The sequence below is a fragment of the Ursus americanus genome, chromosome 1 (assembly GCF_024610735.1).
Source record: "Ursus americanus isolate L20-20 chromosome 1, mUrsAme1.1.p, whole genome shotgun sequence".
NCBI lineage: Eukaryota > Metazoa > Chordata > Mammalia > Carnivora > Ursidae > Ursus > Ursus americanus.
In genome coordinates, this window is record NC_142127.1 from 33489458 (window position 1) to 33515697 (window position 26240).

A 26240-nucleotide genomic window follows, 5' to 3' on the forward strand; every position below is an offset into this window, starting at 1 on the left:
AGCCTTTTTAAATTCTACCAATTTCATTGTATTTCATTGCATTTATTTTGTCTTGTTTGGTAGGTACCTCATAGGTAAATGTAATGTTTGATTGTTTTGTTTATTATGCTTCTTTTTGCTGTAATCACTATTGTCCATAGTTGTTATCTTTATATGTCAGTGATTCCTATTTAAATATTGTTAACAAATTGCCTCAATTCTTTGAGAATCAGCTGGTTTTTAGAATCAAATAATGTAAGCATAGTAACTACTCTCCCATGAAAGAGTTCTCTTTCTAGGCAGATTAATAAAAATCTTGCACGCTGCAGAGTTTTTTTATTGCAGTTTAAGTCTAGTCCAAGATTGGCATAGCTCATTAAAAGCAGATTTTAGCAGCAGCTCTCATTTTAGTATGCTTAAGAATCACTTGGACTCTTAAAAAGTACCTCTAAGTTTTGTTTTGGCCCAGGGTAGAGTCCAAGAATCTTTATTTTTTATAGGTGATTTTGATGCCCCACAGTTTAAGAAATACTTTTACAGGGTGAGAATCTCATTTTTTAAAAGTGTGGGTTTTTTTGTTTTTGAAGATTTTATTTTTAAGTAACCTCTATACCCAACATGGGGCTCAAACTTAGGACCACAAGATCGAGAGTCACATGTTCTACTAACTGAACCAGCCAGGGGCCCCTGAAAAGTGTGTTTTAAGTGCAGTTAAAGTCCTTGCAAGTTGACTAGTGACAGGCTAATAAGATATAATGTATAATCACAAATGTCATCTTAAGAAACCTAGCTTCGACAGTATCTGCAACACTGCCATTCTCTTGTCTTCTTTGCCTAAAAGAAGTCTTCATGGGAAACTCTGTTTAGAATTTAAACAAAAAAAGGTACATGATGAGCATGGTATCAGTGCATTTGGGGAGTTAATTGATCCTAATGGCTGATAGGATTAGGCTATCAGTGTTCATCTTTATTGGTGAGATAGACCAGCCAGGGAGATGTGAGAGATGCTGTCACCTGGTTTTGGAACTCATCTCCCCATATCTTCCCTAGGTGGCATTGGAAGGGCTTTCCTTTTGTAATTGTCTTACAGAAGCATCCCCTACTGTAAGCCTGTTTTTCAGGGAGATAAATAAAACTTAATTGTATCGAGTTAAAATCAAATTTTAGTTCTTCCTGCGAAAGGTTATTCTCAGGCCAAATTGACTGCACTAGTATACAACATATGAGTTGTTTTGTGTTTGTACATTGACTTTTGTATCTGTCACATTTTCCAAGTTTTATAACTTTTCACACACTTAGTTCTATTTCCAATTTACGCAATTTTTTTTTCATAGTCTTACTACTGGGTGTGATAAAATGACCTTTTATTTGAGGCAAACCTGAAATAAGTACATAAGAAAAATAGAAGGATTTGCTGTTACCAGAAAATGCTTAATCTAAGACTACTGTCATTAAATTAAATGTAGGACTAGTACTTTTAATATACATGTTGTAAGTATGCCATACAGGAATTGTAATTGACTTCATGGAGTTCCTTCAGTCTGAAAAGCTTTTGATTTTTGGTACTTGTCAGTCTTTGACGTCTACTAGTTAATAGTTAACATTAAGTCCCTCTCGTGGCTAAGACCAGATATCTAGCATCTTGCATTGTCAAGGGCTATTCTTGTTTTTGAGCTGCCCATCTAGTTCAGCTTTAGGATTGAGAAGTTTACAGGCTTCTGAACATTTACAGAGATGATTGGTATATACTGAGTTCAATCAAAGATGAAGCCAACTCATTTGAAGTTTTTCAGTTATTAGCTGAGAGATAAGCGAGACTCTACCCTCATAATTTCATGATACAGAACATTAAAAACTTGGTAAAAATTCCCAAGAGAAGGGGTGTGTTGGGAAGTGACCCATTCTCTTAGAAAGGCACAGGTCGAAAACAACCACTCAGTTTCTTCCTTATAGTGAAAAATGACTGAAACTGTGAACTGTTTTCAGTGACTGTATGAGCGTTGTAATTTGAGGCCACTGTGTATTAAGGATATGATACAGTGCTCTCTGCAGCTGGGTGGGGTAACTCAAATATTTCATTGAAAATTTCACAAATATGTTATCCTATTCTATGGCGGTGTTTGTAAAATTGTGTGTTTTGCTTATTCACATTAGTTAAAGAATGATGACTAAGGCAAAAAAGAAGAGGAAAACGAAAGCCCAAAAGGACTGGGAGGATACAACCAAAATTTAAATAATTTACCTAGGTTTTAGAATTGCAGGTTCTATTTCTTTTTATTGTCTATTTTCTATAATGAATGACTAACTCTCAATAAGAAAAACTTTGTTTAAAGAAAAGCACAAATTTAAATTTAGAAAAATATAAGTAACACATGCAGCAATTAATAATACTTTTAACTTGTACAGTATTCCAAACTTTGTTAATTTTTTGCATGTGTTATTTCACCTAGTATTACCAACCGTCCTGCATTCATCCATATAAATTATCTCCTGAACCAAAATTCATAACAATTAGAATTTTTATGTCACGAGATAGTTTAGGCACAATAGTAAGGCAGAAACAGTGTGGGTTATTAGCAGGAATTATCATCGTTCAGCCAAATAATTAGTCATAAAATCATTGCAGGTCTCCCCTAATACATAGAAGCAGTGATGAGAAGCACACATTGGGACCTCTAAATCTCAAGAAATTGGTGATCTGGGGGGATGTTTCTTAGACTAATGAAGTAAAACTTTAGCTGGCATTAGAATTACCTGGAAGATGTAAAACTTATTTTACTAGACTTCGCCTGCTCTAGAGTTCCTGATTCAGTAGGTGTGGGATGGAGCCCACAAATTCAGCATTTTTAATAAGTTTCTAGGTGATACTGATGCTCCTAGTTCATGAGAACCACTGATCTAGTAGTTCCCAAACCTGACAAAATCAACAACAACAAAACTCTGCAAATTTTATTTTTTTGAAATTACAAGATCTTAGAACCTATCCTTACCTACTCAAAGTCACTTAATTGGCTTCATGCTTTAATGCTCAATATAATGTCAAGATCTATTGGACCCATCTTCAATTGTCTTGAGCAATACTATTTGTAAAAATGGATATTTTGTGACTTTTATTCTTTCTTGGGGCATCTTCCAGAGATTAAAGTTGAGTTATGTTTTTGATGAAATAAAGCTTAGTTAATCTTGAAATATTGGTCTGTTGGATCCTTTTATAAATCTAAGATACATTATGAGATTTTAATGATCTTTTCTGTATCTCAAATTCTTTCTCCCTATTCTCTCTCCCTCTCTTGAATAAATAAATCTTAAAAAATGGTGGAATCTTAAAAATATGCAATAGAATTATGGCTATGTGTACTGATAAGAAAGGTCTCCAGTATTGTTATGTGAGAAAAGTTAAATGCAGAACAGTTTTTCTAGTGAGAATTCCATTTGTGGAAAATGGAATATATATATATATATACACACACACACACAAATACCTACGTTACTTAGATAACCATAATTTTTAGAAAAGATGCACAACAAACTTAACTGATTGCTTTTAGGAGTGGAATTGGTGAATTGAGGTAGGAGGACTTTAACTTTTATATGCTTTTATACTATTTACAAATTATGTTAACTCTTGATAAAGTGGGGTTACATAACATTAGTTGTCAAGTTTTTAGCTTCAGGATTCTAGAGGAAGGGACTTGTTACAGACTTAGTTGTTGCTAGTTGCCAACTTGTATGGCTTTTCTGCTTCTTCACAAACAAATTGAGTTACTCTCTGAAGCATAAGCACTTTTAGACCACGATATTACACTGTACTTTTTTAGACCTTCATTGTGAATTGACTTTTATAGTGGTAACTGTTGATCAGTTCAAAGTGAATATAAAATAAAAAAGCCCAAAGTGAGGCAAACACTTAGATTATGGAATAGTGTTCAGTTTTGAAAACTCAAGAATATTCTTGTATTTATTTTGACAGGTGTTCTGTTAAAGAACCTGAATGAGAAAGCTTGATGGGCTCTAGAGAGCCTCACAGTTTGTTACTTTTTTAATCTGTTATTTTGTGTCTTTCTCACTTTTTTTTAGGTAGTTAGAAGTTTCCATCATTCCACAACAGTCCCCAAACAGATAGTTGGTTTTTCATAATGACTATCTTTGTTCTGCAGACTTTATTATATGATATTAAACTTAGCATAAACTTGTCAGTTATTTTCTCCCCTTTAGCAGTATTCTTCTAAAAAATAACAAGTAATAGCTATTTGGCAGAGTTAACTGTCCTTAAGTTGTAGCTGTACATTAAGTACACTTATAATTTTTATTTTGGTCCCCTATCTCACTGTGTTGGCAGAAAGGTTGTACCTCATTCTCTGCTGAGGTTCTGTCTACCTAGTCCCAGGTTGGGTTAAGGTTCTAAAGTCTGACACTGGGCCAGGACATTGGGGTGGGGTGCAATCTAGTCCTCAAAACATTTGCTTAGGTGAGTACTCCTGAAACATCTTGCTTTCTGGTCAGGATGGCCTTTCAGGTGTCACACTTTTACAGCCACATCACCATCTGCTCTTTCTGTGCCCCACTTAGGGAAGAGACATCTGTAGGCTTGGCTTTGGGCCCATCTGCCAAGATACTGTATATAGCTATAATCCCTCTGTACTGTTTTGTGGCCTCTCCATGGCTCTGCCAGGAAGCCCCAACAGTACTACCCCTCATCTCCATATATATACACAAGGGCAAACAGACACACCACTTTCTTCAAACAAGGAGAAATCTTTCTCACCTGTGCATTAAGCCCTCACTTTCTTTCTCCCTGTTTTACACAAACATTTTATCTGTATCCCAAGCAACTCATTATCCTTGCTGTCTATTCAAGATACTTTTTGTTGGTCTACCCTCCTTTTGCTTGTATCTATCCTAGTTTCCTTAATCGTTTTGCAACATAAAAACCAAAGAGACACTGGGGCTATTTCTCCTCACATCCTTCTGGGGCAGTGAATACACAGCCCATTATCTCTTTAGAAGGGGGTGAAGGAAAGGAAAGTAGTGAGAAAAAATTAAGGTTAATCTTTCAAAAAATACATTGTCACAGTGTTTCTTAATGCTTCATTGCTCTGAGTTTGTCTTTTAGCTGTTATCAGTCTGTTACTGGGCTTTGTATGGTTTACAAACAGACCGATGCACGTATTTCTTAACTACTTCTTGCTAAAAGGCATCTTGGTTGTGCGTTTTGTGCAGCCAGGAAATTTGGTAATTCGTAAGTCATTCTCAACTGTGGTCTCAACCGTCCCTCCCTCCCTCCCGGTGCTACTGAGACCTATGACACACACTCATCAGTGGTCTTGGCTTAGTAAACTCTCTTGAGGAGGCAGTTTGACTATGTATCTAAAAACCGTCAAATTAATTTATTCCCTCTATTCTCACTTTGTTCATTTCCCTCATTTTTCCTTTTCTCAATCTTTTACCCCTTCCTTGAGTCCATTATAATACGATGCTTTTGACTTAAGATTTCTTTGAGAAAATCCTGCAGTCTTCCACTCTGTCTGAAACTAGAACCTGGGGTCCCAACCCATTTGTAAATTGGGAGTTAACTTTTGTTCATATACTGAGGAAAATTAAAGAATCAGATTAGGTTTATAATGTTTATAGGAAAGCTATGAAGAGTAGACACCATAATATTAATTCTTATGTCAAAAGTGCATGGTATGGAAAGAAAGGAATCACTTTAGGTAATAAAAGATTGCAAGCTGTGATTCATAAAGTAAATGAAAAATGTCAAGACATTCTAACAGTGAAGTATTTTAACCATTTTTCCTATAGTTGAATTTTATAAAGCTGAAGATAAGTTATATTCTTCAGTTGAATTTGTACCCTTTTACCCATGTTAAATAATTGAAATATTAAACTATTAAAAATGTTATTTATAATTATTTAAAATATTTTATTTTATTAACTTATAATTGAAATGTTAAGATATTAAATGATATGCTGTATGGTGACATAATATAATAAAAAATCATTATTAAAAAAAATAAAATAAAATAAATAAATATATATAAACACACAAAAAAATGATATGACTTATTTTTTTATTAAAAATTTTTATTTATTTATTTGAGAGAGAGAGCATTTGCTGGGGGAGAGGCAGATGGAGAGGCAGACTCCCTGCTGAGTGAGGAGCCTGATATGGGGCTCAATCCTGGGACCCTGGGATCATTACCTGAGCTGAAGGCAGACACTTAACCCACTGAGCCACCCAGGTGCCCCTAAATGATATGACTTCTAATTGTGCTTTAGTATTTTGTATATTTGCATGGGTTTGCTTGTACTAAGCTCAAATCTCTTATGTTACCTACATGCAATTCAGAAGTTCAGAAATACACATGATCTTTTGAACATGAAGATACTGGTTTAATTTAACGTTTGGTGTTAATAATTAACGTTTTCCTCCTCTCTTTCCCATTAAGGATTCTGGACTCTACTTATAATATCTCTGTCTGCTGGATTCTCCTGCTGTAGCTTTTCTTGGACGGTGACTTATTTTGACTCTTTTGAACCAGGAATGTTTCCTCCTACTCCTCTTTCACCTGCCAAGTTCAAGTAAGTATTCCTCTTTCTTTTTTAACCCATTCCAACTCTTTTGAAATGCTAAAACAGATAGGAGCAAGAGGCTGCCTATATGGAAGATAACATGTTGAGGTCCCTGCCTCTATAAAATATAAATGACTTAGGTTTTCAGTTTGGGTCAGTCTTTAGATAAATGGAGAATATTTTAAACTCCTTACTTAGATAATGCAATGTTTTTTAAAAAATGAAATTCAAGAAATGATCTAAAAAGTAAGAAACTTTGCTATTTGTCCTTTTGGGATGGAATTTGATTTAAACAGTTTATGAAGGCTAAATTTATATCAGCAATGTGAAAATTTTACTAAATGCATGTATAAATGGTCAGATTTATATCAATTTAATAATTGGATTGGACTTCTCCTTAGATTTCAGTTTTGTGTAATAATTAGCAAGCGTTTATGACACCCAATTTTTAAGTCTAGATCAAATTAGATGCATTTTATTGTGGAACAACATTAAATTTCTTTGGTCTCTATTTTCTGTATTTCAAAGACTTTCAGAAAATTCAGTAAGCCGTGTTCTAATCTAGTTTATTTATGTCAGGAAAGCTCGGGTTTTAAATATTACAAATTTCCAAGTAAGAGTATCTAAGACCTCTAGTTTATTCTACAAACTGAGGGGTTGGGGAAAAGGTGAAGAGTAGAAAATATATTCTGTTTAATAAGATATGTATGTTACCAGAATATTATAGTTGTTATTGTTGCTATTATTAGTACCAGTTCCAGGTTACTTGATGGACAGCTTGTAGAGATCAAATAAAATCTATTTGAGGGACTCTATGGATAGGAAGTTTAATACTCACGCTATTGATTAATAATCATTATTATTACCAGCTCTTATTACTAGTAAACTCATATTTTTCTGTCTTACAAATCTATCTTTAAAACTTTTGGCTTCACTTAGGATGAAATGTGTGTGTATGTTAAACAAATTAATAAATTTCTGCCTATGAAACATAAATCATATACTTGCCAATAAATTCTGAATATGTGTGTTAAAAGTGGTTGATGAGTAATTAATAATCTAAATTGACTAAGTTATATCCAACAGTGCAATACCATCCTGTAGTTTACTTGAGTACCTACCATTCAGTTGCAAAGTTTATTTTGCTATGTGACATTGTGTTCAGTTCAAATTTATACTCTTGCTGCTCGATGACATTAATTACTTGGTAACAAGAGGTATGCATCTAATGTCGATAATATAATGAGACTCTTCATAATCCACCAAAAATCTAATCTTATTTTTTTTCCCTTTTATTTCCTTATAGCTTTCTTCTCTCCTAATTTTTAGCTATTTAGTAGATCTTGCAGCCTGGATATCAGAAAGCACCTTACACTTAAAATTAAGACTCTAGCCTGTCTTTAAGACATCAGTCTCCATCCACTTATCAAGGCTTGAAACCCTTATTCACTGTTTTTATCCTTTCCCAAATGTACTCATTCCTGCCTTTTGAATTGTTATTGGAATACATTGTCTTTGCACCCTCAGTGTTTTTGCCCTTCTTAAGGCCTTGGACAGTGAACTTCAGTCCTTCATCTCCCCTACTCCAAGCTTTCACTGTTCGAATTCATCCTGTATATTGTTACCTCTGTAAAAACAGATGTTAGTCACAGCTCTTCCCTGTTTAAAAGTCTTCAGTGGTTTTCTTACTGCCTTCAGAATGATGTTGACTCCCAAGTACAGCAGAACAGTCCTTCCCCAAATGATCCTACTCTACTTTTCCAGCTTTATCTTTAGCTATTTCTCTAGTGCACCCTATTCTGTAATCACATAATCAGATTACCCTGGCATCCCTTGAATAAACTGTACTTTTGAGATGCCATGACTTTACTCTTGCTGTTTTCTCTTCCTGGAATATCATTTTCCCTTGCAGATTCTCTTTTACCTACACCAGAATTCATGTCTTACAGATATTAGAAGCTTTTGGAGTTAGAGAAAAATATTTCAGTATTCTCTTAAATAACTGGAATTCTGTGGGCATTTAGCTAATTTCTTAAAAATCATCTTTGCATTTTGGGGTGCCTGGGTGGCTCAGTTGGTTGAGCATCTGACTCTTGGTTTTGGCTCAGGTCATGGTCTCAGGGTCATGGGATCTAGCACCAGAGCCCCAAGTCGGAGTCCTTGTTGAGCGGGGAGTCTGCTGGAGATTTTTTCCCTCTCCATCTGCCCTTCCTCCTGCTCACTCATGCATGCACACATGCTCTGTCTCTCTCTCTAAAAATAAATAAATCTTTTTAAAAAACTACCTTTGCATTTTTTTGAAGATTTATTAGAGAGAGAGCTAGAGAGAGAGTGCAAGCATGAGTGGGGGAAGGGGCAGAGGGAGAGGGAGAAGCAGACCCCCTGCTGAGCAGGGAGCCCAGCGTGGTGCTCCATTCCAGAGCCCCCCAGGATCATGACTTGAGCAAAGGTGGATGCTTAATGGACTGAGCCACCCAGGGGCCCCATCTTTGCATTTTTTATTAAAATACAACCAGTATTGATGGACCTCTGTTTTCAATGTGTTATTAGTCATTCAATTTTTTTTTAAGATTTTATTTTTTTAAGTAATCTGTTCACCCAATGTAGGGCTTGAACTCACAACCCGAGATCAAGAGTCTAATGATCTGCTGACTGAGCCAGACAGGCGCTCTTACTCATTCAATTTTAATATGAGATAGTGTCATATTAGAGACTCTGATTGCATATTTCTTAATAAAGCCCTAAAACCACAGTTTTGAAATACGTGTGTTATGTTCACATATATGTATTTAAATTCCTTTCAATTTGTAAGTTGGATAATTTTATATATGCTAAATTAACTATTAAATATTCAAGGCCATGAGTGAAACTGTAATTTAAAATCATCATGGTGTTGGTACAGATGCAGTCCAAAAAAGGTATATAATAAATACAGTGATAGATGATGGCATATTAACAGAAACCACGACAACAAAGGCATATAATATAGTGTTAATTGGTGAAACTGAGTTTTATAGTGAAAACCCTGCCCTCTAGTGCTTGTGGAAAATAATGCACTATAACTGTACTTCAGAAATGTCCTAATAAGTATATTCTCTATGTCACCAGTAGAGTGAGAGCTTGTACAAGGAAAACAGCTTCTCTACTTTTGGAGAAAGTTGAAATCTTAAGACTTTATTTTCTTAGAAATCAGATTGATGTATTTCATTAATTTGCAATATCTTGCATTTATAAAAATATCTTTGTAAGAGGCTATGTATTCTTTTATAACTTAAACAGTGATGTTAATATAAATATTTTTCCTGATTATATGAAAGTAGTGCATGGGGCGCCTGGGTGGCTCAGTCGTTAAGCGTCTGCCTTCAGCTCAGCGTGTGATCCCAGAGTGCTGGGATCGAGCCCCCATCGGGCTCCTCTGCTGGGAGCCTGCTTCTTCCTCTCCCACTCCCCCTGCTTGTGTTCCCTCTCTCCCTGGCTGTCTCTCTGTCTGTCAAATAAATAAAAACAAAATCGTATAAAAAAAAAAAGAAAAGAAAGTAGTGCAAATTCTTTGTTGAAAATTCAAAAAACAAAAAGAAAATGGGAAAACTTACAATCAGAAAGTGACTGCCAACATTTTAATATATATCTTTCCATTCTTTGCCTATTTTAAAAATTAAACTTGGGATCATAGTATACATACTCTTTTATAAACAACTTTTTATTTAACATTATGTTGGAACATTTTTCCGTTCAGTATTTCTTTTGAATTTTCAGTGCTTTAAACACACTTTAAAGACCAGTCATCATAGATGTCAGTTTATTTTTAAAGGGAAATCTAATATAAATGATAGCTAGATTCTAAGATAATTTATTAAACAGGGATTTGCTTAACTAGAAACTAAAAGGTAGAATAGTTAAGACTCATAAAATGAAGGGACTTTTTTATTTTTAAATTTCTAGCACGATGAACATAAATATGATGAGAGTAAAATAAGCATGTCTAATTGGTTTGTTAAAAAAGCAGTCTTTTGCTCTCCTTTGCAGATTTTAAACTTTTGGGCTTCCCCCCCCCCAATAAGCTAATTGGTAGAAGTGGGAAAAAAAATTGAGAGGACCATGTTTACTGTGGCTCTCAGTTGTTTATCCTTAAAAACATAAACTCCTCAAGGGAAGAAAAAATAACATTTATTGATATTTAGTAAATATTACATGAAAGGTCTAATGAAATCAGCAGTTTGAATCAATAATTCATTGGGAGAGTTGAGATTAGAAATAAAACCGTTTTTCCTATATTCATTAAAATATTTTTTCATATTTATTCTTTTATGTTTGTTAGATATTTTTTTAGTTGAGGCTACTATAACAAAGTACCATATAGTGGGTGGCTTATAAACAACAGAAATTTGTTCCTTTCACAGTTGTGGAGACTGGAAGTCTAAGATCAGGGTGGCAGCTTAATCAGGTTCTGATGAAAGCTATCTTCTGGGTGACACATGGCCTCCTCATCTATCCTCACAAGGCTGAGAGCAGGTTTCACTCTCATGATCTCATCTAATCCTAATTACCCCCCAAAGGCCCCACTTCCTAATACTATCAAATGGGGGGGGAGGTTTCAACATATAAATGGGAGAGTGTGGAAGGGGGTACAAGCATAGTCCATAACAAAATTTAGAAATTTTCACTTTTATATAAGCACAGGACCTTTAGGAAATAACAAGATAAAGAACTTTGCAAGGTATGTTTTCAGAAAGGTATTTAATGGATTTCTAAAGGCGTATTAAGAAAAATTAGTATACTAATTTAGCAAACTTTGAATTAAAAGGTATACTGTAGTGTTACACACACAGACTTCTCTATTAGGAAGCATTTTCTTTGTGTATTTGGATCAATTAAACTTTTAAATTATTTTCTTTGTTCCTTCTGAAAATATGTTACCATGTTAAATAATGAGACAGAGGTAGTAACTTTAGATTAAAGTGTCTATATAGGCTTTCCCTATAATTTATTTCACTACTTTATAATTCATTATTGCTTCTCTTCTAAGGCTACTTAATTGACATCTCCAGTTCACTTCACATTAGTTTTCCTCTTTCATTCATTCAGTTTTCTCGGTGATTTCCAAGCAGGCAAATGTAACTGTATATGTAATCAGTATTTCACATTGTGGTGATCTGTTTTAATTATAGTTTCCAGGAGTTAATGCATCTAGGTATGACCTACCCATGCAAAGATACCCCATTATTTAAGTCCTCCTGATTGGGGAGGAAGTTAGCATTTTTCGTAATAGTGAATTTCATATTACCTGTGCCCCATCTAGTGGAGCAGTGGTGTAGCTGCAGGTTTATAGTTCCTCAGCATGCCAAAAATAAAAACCATGCAATTATTATAATAGGTCCCACCTAGGGTAGAAATGTTACTTTGTAGTCTAGAAATAAGTTTAGTGGAAAAATGATAATGTAAATGATGGGTTTAGCAAACAGCACAATGTCAAAAGCTCATTTGTTTTGTAATTAAGAATCCAAATATTCAATAACAGTGATATGAAAAATAGTGAAGTCATTATATATGTCTGCTTTGTAGTGATTTTACGTAGAGTCAGTCAGGGGTCAAGGGCCAACCAACATTCTTAAGTTAAGGGTGTTTCTTCATTGCAGTCAATAGTGTTGGTTAACAAAAGTCTTATTGTTGGAATGAAAAAATACTCATTTAGATCAAAATTAAAATTTAACGGCATGTGACTATAACCATCAAGCCAAGAAGTTAACTTTGTAGGGATAGGATTATTATTTTGTGCTAGAAATACCCACAGAGACTTACTTCCAAGGAGAAAAAATATCGTGTTTAAAGTTATTAAGGATAGGCTGTGTTATAGAAATCAAGTATTACTGGAAATTGCAAATTTTAACTTTATGCTGGTCAGAGGTAATATAAAAAAGTAAGATTTCTGGTTAATTGGCTATCTGAATCCAGAGTCTAGATTATTGAATCTCTTGCTGAGAAACTTACTTTAAATAATTTTTCTCCTTCTTGAGAAATATTGTACAAATAGCATGTCGTGTATTCACAGTGTTGTAGATTTTGGAGAATGTTTTAGTTCTTTATAAATCCTCTGTTGTCTTCTGTTCTAAGAGATTTATCATCACGAATATTACAAGTGAAGATGAGTCTTTGAGAATAGAATGAATTATTGGTCATAATCTTGACTTTTTTGATGCGTTCATGGTCAAAAAGTAGGGAAAGTTGGGGCGCCTGGGTGGCACAGCGGTTAAGCGATTGCCTTCGGCTCAGGGCGTGATCCCGGCGTTATGGGATCGAGCCCCACATCAGGCTTCTCTGCTATGAGCCTGCTTCTTCCTCTCCCACTCCCCCTGCTTGTGTTCCCTCTCTCGCTGGCTGTCTCTATCTCTGTCAAATAAAAATAAATAAAATCTTAAAAAAAAAAAAAGTAGGGAAACTTTACAATTATTGATATTATGTCATGATTTCTAGGAATGTGCTAACGAAGAGTAGTGTCTTTTCACTAAACCTGCTTTAAATATTATCTGTGGAATTTGACTGGTAGTCTACAGTATTTCATAGTTAATTAACAAACCAGGAGCTATCTGCTGCTGTCCTGAAACTGTTGGTCTTTTTTGTCAGGGTCATTCTGAGTTATCCACCTTTCTGTATCTTTTTCCAATCACAAGTGGTATTTGGTAAATACAAAGATACTCAGTTGCAAAAAACACATGCTTTTAATTTAATCTAAATTTAATTTATGTCTACAAAGCCTGGGGTTTTTTGTTGTTTTTTTGTTTTGTTTTGTTTTTAAGTGTATTGCCTATTTGGAATCTGCAATGTAAAGTAGAAGTGAGAAAGAAAAGGAAACAGTTGGTTTTTGTGTCATTGCTTTTTAGTAAATGGTTTTTGGTAATCGTTTTACAGACTAAAAATTAATGCATGTGATCTGATACTCTTGCATGTGGTTTTGTTTTTTTTGTTGTTGTTGTTTTTTGTTGTTTTTTGTGTTTTTTTTTTCCTGTTTGTTTGTTTTGGTAGGCTCCATGCCCAGCATGGAGCCCAACTCAGGGCTTAAACTCAGACAAGAGTCAAATGCTTAACCAGCTGAGCCACCCAGGTGCCTCTGTGTTATTTTCTATGTATAGTGTCCTGGATGTAATCAGATGCTGAAATATTTATATTTTCATTAAATTTGTATATGAGCATGTAGAAGGGAAGCATACAATGAGTAAAATATTTAATCCTAGAAAATTCCAGTTTTAGCATTGGCATTGCTGTATTAGAATATTCTTTATTTATTCAACATTAGGTTTATTTTTCTGTTATTAAAGAGTTTTCTCTAACTTCTTGTCCTTCTTGACTTTGGGGGCTTTAATTCTTCGGGGTTAAGAAGATACGTACAAATACAGTAGTGAAATCATAGTAGAAATGAGTCACGGGGGTGCCTGGGTGGCTCAGACGGTTAAGTGTCTGCCTTCGGCTCAGGTCATGATCCCAGGATCCTGGGATTGAGCCCCGCATCGGGCTCCCTGCTCAGTGAGTAGTCTGCTTCTTCCTTTCCCCTGGGTTGTGCTGCTTCTCTCGCTCACTCTCTCTCAAATAAATAAATAAAATCTTAAAAAAAAAAAAAAAGGAAAGGAAAGAAATGGGGTCATGAATTCTTTGGCAGTAATATGAGTCTTAGGGGTCAAGGTAAGTGGGTGACTTAGTACTTAAATTAGAAGTCCTTTTCCAAGCACACTAGATTGAACATTGAGCACAATAAATTGACTCTACAACTTTTTCATATAGATTTTGGAGAGCTGCCTCTTTGTTGAATCCAATTCTTTATTGCCTTGGACTAATGAAACAGATGTCAGATGGCTAAATGCAGTAGGAGAGAAAACCTACTGACAAAGGAGATAGATCAAGAACTTAGCCTTGATATTTGAGTATCATGAAGTTTCGTTATGTAGATACTGTATGGAGCCATGAGTTGCAGTGTGGTCACTATTAATGAATATATTGATGGTACTGCACTGTGGCTTCTTGAAGTGAAGGGTTAAAATATATGCATGTCTTATATATTCCATTACTGTTCTGAATGTAAATAGATGTAACAAAATCCTGTAAGAAATCATACTAATTAACTTGGTTTCCTTGTTTTCCTAAAGTAATGTAGCAAGTGAGTATTTGCTTTGTACCTGTTTGCTATGGCTTTTGCAAATGTTTTATGTATGGGTTTTATGTATGTTTTATGTATGGGTTACTGAAAAGGCACAAGTGTCCATATGCATAGAACAGCACTTATAAGAAATACTTGGGAGAGCACTTGCCAGTTTTGTTCTGTTTTTATGTGTCAACAATTTTTTGTAAATCATTAAGACGCAGTCTGGTATATGAAAGGGCTTATAAGATGAAAGAGGTGGCTCAGTTGGTTAAGCGTCTGCCTTCAGCTCAGCTCATGATCTCAGGGTCCTGGGATGAAGCCCCACGTCTGGTTCCGGCTCAGTGGGGAGTCTGCTTCTCCCTCTGCCTGCGGCCACCATCCCCCACCCCCTGCTCATGTTCCTTCTCTCTCAAATAAATAAATAAAATCTTTAAAAAAAAGAAAAAAAGAAGAAAGAAAAAATGAAAGAAAATGAAAATGAAAGAAATGAAAAATGAAAGAAAAAAGGGGTGGCTTCCAAATCCAGGCTACACCCTATACTAGCAAAAGAACTTTTGAGCAAGTCAGTTAGTGTCTCTAAGCCTTAATTTTTTTCTTTCTAAAATGGAATAAAAACAATGATATCCATCCTCATAGGCAGTAAGTGTAAGTTTACTAATTAAAGCAACAGATATACCAAGTGATAAAGCAGTCATGGTCCCAGAGTATTCCTTTTCTTAAGCTAGACATCTAACTGGACTACTACGTGCTGCCAGTTATCTTTTATTGGGTAATTGTTACTTATTTTGAGATTGTATCCTTTCATTTCTTTTTCTCCCTTTCTATTCTTTTGATATAGACACTCTTTCTTTAATGAAATAATGCCGATATTGATAGTAATAATTTTTTCTTAAGAATTTACTTATTTATTTGAGAGAAAAAGAGCGCAAGCGGGGGGAGTGGCAGGGAGAGGGAGAAGCAGACTCCCCGCTGAGCAGGGAGCCCATCGGGGATCTCAATTCCAGGATCCCAGGATCATGACCTGAGCCGAAGGCAGACACTTAACTGACTTAGCCACCTGGGTGCCCCTAGATAGTAGTGATTTTCAAACATTGCTCTTGGCAAAGTAAAAGTTTGGCAACAAAACACAGTGTCAGTTACTTCCTTTTTTCAAAATAATCTTTTTAAAAATTTTTTTTTTTTTAAGATTTTATTTATTTATTCGGCAGAGATAGAGACAGCCAGCGAGAGAAGGAACACAAGCAGGGGGAGTGGGAGAGAAAGAAGCAGGCTCACAACGGAGGAGCCTGATGTGGGGCTCGATCCCATAACGCCGGGATCACACCCTGAGCCGAAGGCAGGCGCTTAACCGCTGTGCCACCCAGGCGCCCCCTCAAAATAATCTTTTTTAACTGACTTGTGAAATCTAAAGACTTGGGAATCCCGTTATTCTTATATCTTTTGTACTATTTGCCCTAACTTCCTATGGCATAGGACTTTGTTTAATCAAGATAGTACTCAGCACAGATGGATGTTTTGGGGCATTTTTCTACCTCAACACACTGGTGAATAAAGTTAAAATGTCTGACATTATTCAATTTGCAACCTAGTAGATTGCTATATATAGATAAACTGTGGGTTAATATGTACATACATATATCCAACCAGATATACCTTTATTTCCCTTTGACTGATCTTCAAGGAATTGTAGTACAATAGAGATATTTAAAATGTATACATATGTAATCCATTTTAAAGAACTTTGCTCATCTTTAGGATCTTTCAGTGCTCATAGGTCATTACATTAGTTAATATCACACTGGCAAAGCATAGGAATGTGACCCAATTAAAATTTCTAATTGACAAAATTCTAGATAAAAAACTAGTATATATAGGGAGGCATAATTATTGCAGGATTGAGATCCAAATTGGATTAAAGACCTCATGCAGACCATCCTTATGCTATACAAGAGTGGGACCAAAGAAGTTGGCAGTATAGCTAGGAAACGAAATAAAATGCTAAGGAGAATAAAGTCTTTTTAAAAATGAGGAAGCTCTTAAAGTTGAAATTTTGAATTCTATTATTACATAGTTTACTAATGTGTAGATTGATAAATCAACTTGCTCCATTAAAATGATACATACTTTATTTTAATGATATTTATTTATAATGTAAGTCCTTGAGCCCAATGAGAGGCTCCGTCCCAAGACGTTGAGATCCCAAGACCTGAGCCAAAACCAAGATTCAGACGTTCAACTGACTGAGCCTCTCAGGCACTTCAGCTCCTACGTATTTTTAAGAATGATACATTACAGTGAGGTGTTTATACTTTTTTCCTCACCTTTTACATCTTTTAAGTAAATGTTTATCCAGATAATCTTAACCTCAGATTTATCATGAAACCCTGAAGTCAGTACACAGTCATGTTTCTAATGACTTTATGTTTTAATAGCATTTTCAATTTTTCAATAATTTAGAAGTTTGTTAGGACAGTGACCGTGACTTAAAATTTCTCCTTACTGAGTTTTTATAATTTGTGATTATAGAATTAATACAATCTCATTATAAAACAGTACAAGCTCATTATAAAACAGCACAGAATTATACACTTTTGAAAGTGAAAGGCTTGTAAAGTCTCATTTTAAATAACCTGAAATTAATAGACTATTCATAATTATTTCTGTATTTGTAATCTTCTTGATTAGTAAAACTTTGTGACTATATACATATGTGAATATGTGTGTATGTGGTTTGTGTGTGTGTATGCATTTGAAATAATATCACTCCACCCAAATATAACTGTACTTTAAAATCCAGTAATCTAATAAGATAGTTTTAATATTATTCTTCGATACCTCATTCTAAAAATATTTTGCCTTATTTTACTCTAAGAGGTTATTTTGAATGTATATATATAAACACACTTACATACCCAGTGTGTAGCCACTGTCCTAGCAAGGTAAATATATAATAGGAAGAAAGAAGTAGGAGAAATTTTCCTCCTCAGTAGTCTCTTACTTGATTTCTTAATTGAATTCCCTGTCACATAAAATTTTAAAGAAGTCATGAAATCTATTTAGAACATGATGCTACAGTGAAACAAATTTTCTAAGTGTTTGTTCAACTTATTTCTTTGTTTAAAATTACAGTAAATTTGAACTTTGAGAAAGTAATTGGGATAGATTTCTGAAGTGATGGTCTAGTTAGAGATCTCCTTTCTAATTTATAGATTTGCAAATAATGAGCATCAGTATTTACTTTGCGGCTTTTAGAATCGCTAGAAGATCTAGCTGAAAATAGAGATTCTGATTCATTATGTCTGGGGTGGGGTCTGAGATTCTGAGTTTCCAAGAAATTCATAGGCGTTGCTTATATATTGCTGGTCTATGGACTATACTTTGAATAGGAGGGCTTTAGGACAGAAGTCAGCAAACTTTTCTGTAAGGGGCCAAGTGGTGTGTATTTTTAGCTTTGTGGATCATATGCTCTCTCACATACCCTTAAAGTTGAAATAAGTTGATTTTTAGCACCAAAGCAGCCACAGACAATACCTAAAGGAATGTGTGAGACCATGTTCCAATAAAAAGAAACAGGTGCAGGACAAGTGTCTCCTAGTTTGCCAACCCCTGTTTTAGGAGACTACTCTGAAATTAGAGAGTGCTTACAAAAGATTTTTAATTTGGGGGCAAGAAATATATATATATATATTAGGTGGGGTAAGCTTGTCGGTTCATACAGTTTTAATTGGCTAGTTTTGTAGCCATAAGGGTGTGGCACACATTTCTAAAAATCACATTTCAATTTTGGAAAACAGATAACTACTTCATACCTTATTGATTGATAAACTTAATAACTTCTACTGAATATCTGAGTTTTAATGAATAAATGATGATACTAAAGTAGTAATGAAAGTTCAACTAAAGGCTGCCTGTTTGAATAAGCAGGAAAGCTTACAACTTGAGGATGTTTAAAATTATAAAAAAATAAATAAGACAGCTGCTCTAAAGCCCGTTGTATTTATTTTACTCACGTCTCCTTTTAGATTGTGAATCCAAAGTGACTTCCTTGACAAGTTTGGAAAATGTTTTTCAGGGTTAAGAAATGGAGTGGGAGGGGTGCCTGGTTGGTTCAGCCGTTAAGCATCTGCCTTTGGCTCAGGTCATGATCCCAGGGTCCTGGGATCGAGCCCCTCACCGGGCTCCCTGCTCTACGGGAAGCCTGCTTCTCCCTCTCACACTTCCCTCGCTTGTGTTCCCCCTCTCTTTGTCAAATAAATAAATAAAATCTTTAAAAAAAATGGAGTAGGAAACATTATTTAGTATCAAGGAAAATAATTTTAATTGAAATTTTACGGTAGGAAAGCCAAAGTAAATAAAAATGTTGTTTGTTGTTACGAACTATAAGAAAAACTAGCTTCCTTTTACCAGGCCTTGTGTAAAGAAAAAAGTTTGATGTGCCTGTCCTATAAAATTGCAAAGTTGTAGAGGTCAAGAGAAAGGTCAAGTAGTGAGAGAGAACCTGGAGCAAAGCTAATGAAATGTTAAAATAGCAGGAGACCTCAAATTCATTCTAAAATTGGCCAAGGCCTTTGGTGTTCCATATAAAGAATAATGAGGCAGAGTTGAATCATCCAAACTAAGATCTGAGTAAACAGAGTTCACAACCCTCATAGTCTGAACTAAAATCTCAGCTAGCACTATCTGTCCATCCATCCATCAATCCATGCATCTCCTCCCCCCTCGCCCCTCCGTGGCTATTCCAAATCCTTACCACATCACACTCTTTTCTGTGGGCTCCACTTCCAATCACAGAAAGGTCATTGTGAGTGAACTTCCTGTTTCTTCCATCCCCTTTTCATGATATAAACTTACTTTACATACACACCCATTATCCTACCTATTTCTCTTCTCTCAGAGTATGAAGTGTCCTTCCGCCTGCCTAAACTTAATTTTACTTCCTTTGCTCTAGATCCTGTACCACACCCATCCCTGCAATTCCATTTTTCATATATCTTCAGTCTTTCCCTTTGTATCTAGTCTTCTTGTTAGAATATTTCTAAAACATTCAAGTTTCTCCTCTGATGGAGAAAAAAAAAAAAATCCTCATGCCCAGTTCTCCTCTCCACTTCTAAGCATCTTGGAAGACACGAATCCCAAGCAGGCTGTATGCCCAGCCCAGAGCCCAATGCAGAGCCCAACACAGGGCTCGATCTCACAACCCTGAGATCATGATTTGAGTCAAAATCAAGAATCGGATGCCCAACCCACTAAGCCACCCAGGTACCTTGTTCATTTTTCAGTCCATTATTTGAGATGGCTTAGGATTCCTCCTCAGAATTCTTTTCTTTCTTAATTTCTGTGACACCCCTCCCTGCTGTTTTCTTTCACCCTTCTGATCACTACTTCTTTTTTTTTTTTTTTTTTTTAAAGATTTTATTTATTTATTCGACAGAGATAGAGACAGCCAGCGAGAGAGGGAACACAAGCAGGGGGAGTGGGAGAGGAAGAAGCAGGCTCACAGTGGAGGAGCCCGACGTGGGGCTCGATCCCACAATGCCAGGATCACGCCGAGCCGAAGGCAGACGCCCAACCGTTGTGCCACCCAGGCGCCCCCTGATCACTACTTCTCACTTGTGGAATCACTTTTTTCAGCTACTGGTTGACTGAAGACTTCCAAGTCTATCTGGCCTGACTTGAGGCTCTTTCTTGAGAAACCTGCCTTTTGGTTTTTACTTGTATTTCTTATCGCTTGCTGGGAATTTCTACTTCAGTGTCCTGCAGGCATAGTTCATTTAGTATATCTAAAATTGACTTCATTATTTCACACTGCCCACCAACCTGTTTCTTCTCTTGGCGTCCCTAGCACAGTGGATGATATTTTATCCAGCCAGTAAATCAGGCGAAAAACCTGGCATTGCCTTCAGTTCTTCCTTCTCTCTCAGTAACTCCAGCCAGTCAAGGACACAAAATAAAGGCTGGCACTTATTGTGTGTGTGCTCAATAAATGCTAGGCACTGCAACACCTCAGTCTTCACAGAAACACTAAAGAGAGGAATTGTTCCCATTTTAAAGATGAAGAATTAGATTTTCAGGTAGGTTAGTGTAGTTTTATAAGTACTAGAGCCATGATTAAATTCCAGTTGAAAGAGAGCTGGCTTTCCAGATCCTTTACTAACCATTCTAAACCATTAACCACCTTCTGCACTCTCCATTGTCTCTTGCTTCTACACATGTTGTTATTTCTTAGAACTCTAATTTCCTCATACTCAGTTTTAGATCAGGCATTAACTCTTTAAAATCTCTCCCTTCTACAAGCCAAAACGCTGCCTTGTGTTCCAGTAATGCTGTCTACAAAACTTTTAACACTCAGCACATTGTGTCATTGGACTCTTGGCTTTGAGGGCAATACTGAGGACAGTACTGATTCTTGCTCATTTCTCTATTTCCCATATATAATGCTTGATATAGATAATTCATTATGTAAATTTTGGTGAAGTAAAAGAATAGAGAATTGATAGAATTATAAAATAAAGAACTTCAGAGTATAAAGTAAGGGGTGATTGTATATTATTTTTTCCTTAATGAGAGACAGCATTTCCTAAGGGAGGGGAGCTTTCTTTTTAAAATTCTAACTCTAATGTCCTAAATAGCACTGGTAAAATTAGTTGGAATACACACAGCTTTATTCTCTCCAGCAATTTCTAGTAAGTAATTTTTAGGAAAAAGAATACAAAAGAAGTTGTATCATTTTGTGTTTCTGAAAGAAACATAAAAGGAAATACTTTGCAAGTAATTGAAATTTGGTGGTGTTTAGTATTTTCTTTCAGATTTTGGGTTTGGTTAACAACTTTTGATTCCAGATGAAGAACTGATAGTTTTTCCAACCAAAGCTCACACAGCTTAAAATTCTTTGGGAATTGGGGGTTTCTTGGCCAGGGATAGAATGAAAAATAAAAGGCGGCTCAGATGTGTGAAGGGGTAATAAATTAGTACCAGCTAGCTCATCCTGTCTCCAACTGCGCCAGTCAGACACAGAAATAAATAGCCTGTTGGTTCTTATTGTAGGCCCTCAATGTAACTTCTTATTCTCATAAGCACAGAGAGCTTTCTGCTTAGAGCAGAATTGGTTAGCAGTGAAGTGAATGTTTCAAATGGGGGGAGTTCTGTCATAAAAACATGTCTTAAAAAGTGTGGGAACATATATGAGGGAGAGGAAATACTGGAAAAAATATAAGAATAAAGATTTCAGTAGAGTGTAGGCTGGTATGTAGTACAGAGATTCAGTTCAGAGTCAACCAAAGGCAATTTACTTGAAATTTTAGGCAGTGGCTTATTCATTACCTTAATTTGTGTTTCGTTTTAATTTCCAGAATCACTGAATTCATTTGAATCTTAAGTTTTATATATATTCCATTCCTATAAAATGTAAATAATTAGAATATAATTCTTTTATAATTTATTCACTTTATAAGTTACTACTAAATATCAATATAAATATATTGCTAGAAAGTATGTTTCCAGACTATAAAATCTGAATATAAATATTGGAAGTCTAAGTTCTCTAGTGAATCACAAAGGGAAATAATTATGAATTTGTAGGAAGAGGCTAATACCAAGCAGAAATGCACATATACATACATAAACCCATAATTCTTCAGTTTCTTTCTTCTATCTACCTCCATGGTCTGTTTGTATAATCTTATTCTTTGTTTTTCTGTTTTGGCTTTGAGATAGGTCTAATTGTAGGTATTTTGCTTAAAGGAAGAGAGAATGAAATAGAATGTCAAAAGAATTTTTAAAAATCTCATCTGTAGCCAGCTGTCTTTTCTATATAGTACCTAACATTTATTGATTATTTGCTATGTGCCAGACACCTGATTCTCAACTGTGTAAGGGAAGACTCTATTTTTATTTCCATTTTGGGAAATTGAGTCTCAGAGAGGTCAGACAGTTTCTACCTTCATACCCCTTGTAAGTGGCAAAATTGGCACTCAAGCACTCTCTAACTACAGAGTTTAAATGCTTAAACACTAACAGGAACCCAGTAAGTATTTCATCGCAGGATTCTTTATTATTGGAAAGAAATTCTTTAGAACCGGAACCAAATATATCTTTTTTATAACTTTTAGGATATGGAAGCCATTCCATTACAATGAGTCTATCTTTGTAACCATATTTTTTCCAATGTATTTTATTACTGAACAGTATTTCCCATTTCCATTTTGATTTTAGAAATTTATTGCAGTATAGAAGTTTATCTCAGCGTAATAAAATCTACATTTAGGAATCCTAACATTTCCTTTAAGAAACATTCTGATTTTGTCATTAAGTTCTATTTTTCTGCCTATTTTTAAAGGGGCAAATTATTTTGCATTCCTATGTTAAATGATATCATCTGTTAATTTTCATTATATTTTTGGTCTCTTTGATTGACTCCCTGGGACTAAAATATTTATGTAGTTCTACTCCCTGCATCATTGTTTTAGTTGAAGTACAGGTAATTTTGATCAATAACCTATTTTGATAGGTAGGAAAAAAACCTATATAATCTCTTTCAAATGTTGTTACTTTATCCTTGCTACTTTGAATAGTTAATTGAAATTCAGACCTGGAAAGGACCTTAAGTTAATCTGGTGCAGTCCTTCACCTAATAAATGTGAAATCTTAAGTGTAAGTTCACTTCTGGTTCTGTCCTTCTTCCTTTATACTGTGGTACCTCTTTTGTCTTTTGGTCCATTGCCATCTCTGAAAGCATGGGTCAAAATTCATATTGTTAAGAAAACTTGATCTTGTTAACTATATTGTTTGTTTTGCTCACTTTTATTTTATTTTTTAATTTTATTTATTTGTCAGAGGAGAGAGATTGAGCACAAGCAGGGGAAGTAGAACAGGCTCCCCGCTGAGCATGGAGCCTGATGTGGAACTTGATCCTAGGACTCTGGGATCATGACCTAAGCAGAAGACAGATGCTTAACCAACTGAGCCACCCAGTTGCCCCACACTTACACTTTATATGCATTTGACACAAAAGCATTTCAAACAAGGGGGTGCTTTAGGAAAATTAATTTGTTACAGTGTATTTAGGTATATGGAGAGAATGTGAGTGGCTTGGAAGGAATTTTATCTTGAACTCATTTTCTCACATTGATATTTGAAATAATAATTGTAGCAAATCTCTAAAAATAGTCATGTCATTTTCAAAAGTTCTTTAAGCCTATTTCAGAGACTCTGCTGAAATAAAATGGAAGGTTTTCAAAGTTAAACTTTTATTTCCATTGAATAGTGCTATGAGATGATAGGATTTGATTTCTGCGTGTATGTGTGTTTTCCACCTATTCAGTAGTATGTTCCACATTAGAAATCTGTATGGCATGACAAAATCAAATCAGCTTGACAGGGCTAGGTATTATCTACCTACTTTTGTGGGTTTGACGGTGTTAATATTAAATAATGCTGAAGTTTTACTTATTCTGGATAGAAACTTTTTTATTTTATATCTGAGCAAGTTTCCCATATTATACTTTATTATATAAGATTTAAAAACCATAGTTATTTCGCTTTGTTGGTCTAAAATATATAATAGAGGAAAGTGCTACCGTTTTATTTTTTATTTTTTAATTAAAAAAAATCTCTACACCCAACATGGGCTTGAACTCACAACCCCGAGATCAGGAGTTGCATGCTCTCTACTGAGCCAGCCAGGTGCCCCTAGAAAGTGCTACCCTTGGTCAAGCTTATCATTTTCCTATTCCACACCTTTCCTTTCATGAAATTATAGAAGAATTAATGAGCAAAACTGTATAGACTCCACCCAACTTTCCTAAGCCCCTTCACCCCTATGTTTTATTACCATTTGCCTTGCAGTGTGTGACTTCTTCATATTATTAAGTAAAAGGTCATGAATGACTTACAACAATAAGAAACATTTTGGAATCCTTAGTAAACCTCATGATAGAACTGAATGAAACAACACACAATAGATGCTTTGGGCCAGCAGGGTTTTATTTTTATTTTATGTAAGACCAGTAGTGCCTTATCTTATGCACGCAAATTAAAATTAAGAAAGAGGGGCTCAGTCGGTTAAGCGTCTGCCTTTGGCTCAGGTCAGGATCTCAGGGTGTGGGATAAAGCCCCATGGCAGGCTCTCTGCTCAGCAGGGAATCTGCTTCTCTCTCTCAAATAAAATCTTAAAAATAAATAAAATTAAGAAAGAATTTGTAATAGACCATAAGTACATTCTGAGCCTCACACTGAGAGTGAGCCTTTCAAGAACCTACAAACGCTAGAATTGCAGGCACTTCCCGTTTTAATCTTACTCATATTTTTTCTTAATATTCATAGAACTTGTGGGATCACAAAATAAAACCAAAGGTCTGAAAGGAAACTGCCTAAAATCACCAATTTTTTTTTTACTCTATGTAAATGTAGCAATAGCTCTTTTGAAGATAAGCTGAATCTTGATTTCTCCTATACTAATAAATGAAAAACCATGATTAGGAAAAGGAGGAAGGAACTTGAAATAATTGTCAATTTTGTTCCTTCTGTCTTAAAAATGCCTATTGGTAAAATGTAAAATTTCCATACATGTATTTCCTTACCTCTTCCCCCAGCCCATATATAACTTATACTTAAAAACATAGATCTGTTTCTGGATGCTGAAATCTATTCCAATGTCTTTTTCTGGTTCTCTTAACTTTTTTAAAAACTACTTTGTTTTTGTGTTATGACTGATTTCTCAGAATTTTTCTTTGCTCCTTTTGCATGTTTACTGTATGAGATGAATTTAGTATCAAAGTGTCAGTTTCCCATCAAAATCATTCTGTTGAGCTACTACTGAGATCTCATTGAATTTATAGTTTCTTTCTGAGGTAATTGATATCTATACAGTGTTGAGTATTCCCAGATTATGGTAGTATATTTCTCTTTATTTAGATACTCTTTTAATGTCTTTCAATTAAGTTTTATTTTTAATTGTAATATAATTCACATAAAACTCACCATTTTGAAGCATATAACTCAGTGATTTTTAGTATATTCTCTATGTTATACGATCATTACCACTCTCTAATTCCAGAACATTTCCATCACTCCAAAATGAAAACCCCATACTTACTATCAGTTACTCCTCTATCATCCCTTCCTTCAGACCCTGGAAACCCCTATTCTACTTTTTGTCTATGGATTTCCCTATTCTGGGCATTTCATGTAAATGGAATAGTACAAGTCCCAGAAATGTGGTCTTTATTGTCTGGCTTCTTTCACTTAGTATAGTGGTTTTAAAGTTCATCCATGTTGTAGCATGTATCAGTACTTCTTTCCTTTTTATGGCTGAATTACATTCCATTGTATGGGTATATACCATATTTGGTTTAATTTATCAGTTGATGGACATTTGGTTTGTTTCACTTTTTAGCTCTTATGAATAATGCTGGTATGAACATTCAGGTACAAGTTTTTATGTAAAAACATGTTTTTAGCTTTTGAGTATATACCTGAAATGAAATCGCTGGATCATAAGGTAACACTCTTAACTTTTTGAGGAACTGTCTAACTCTCTTACAGTAGCTATGCCATTTTA

At 35.1% G+C, this 26240-nt stretch overlaps 1 protein-coding gene across 3 annotated transcripts in view; it reads left to right on the forward strand.

Moving 5' to 3' along the window:
• Positions 1-26240, forward strand: part of ARL6IP6 (ARF like GTPase 6 interacting protein 6) — a 154240-nt gene that overhangs the window by 4478 nt on the left and 123522 nt on the right. For 2 of the 3 annotated variants that reach the window (XM_087860818.1, XM_045781848.2), the window contains exon 3: positions 6429-6561. In XM_087860818.1, the coding sequence (XP_087716944.1) occupies positions 6429-6561 (133 nt within the window). Of the gene's footprint in view, positions 1-6428; positions 6562-7858; positions 20083-26240 lie in introns of those variants that run through there. The other variant, XM_045781858.2, reaches the window with a different exon arrangement.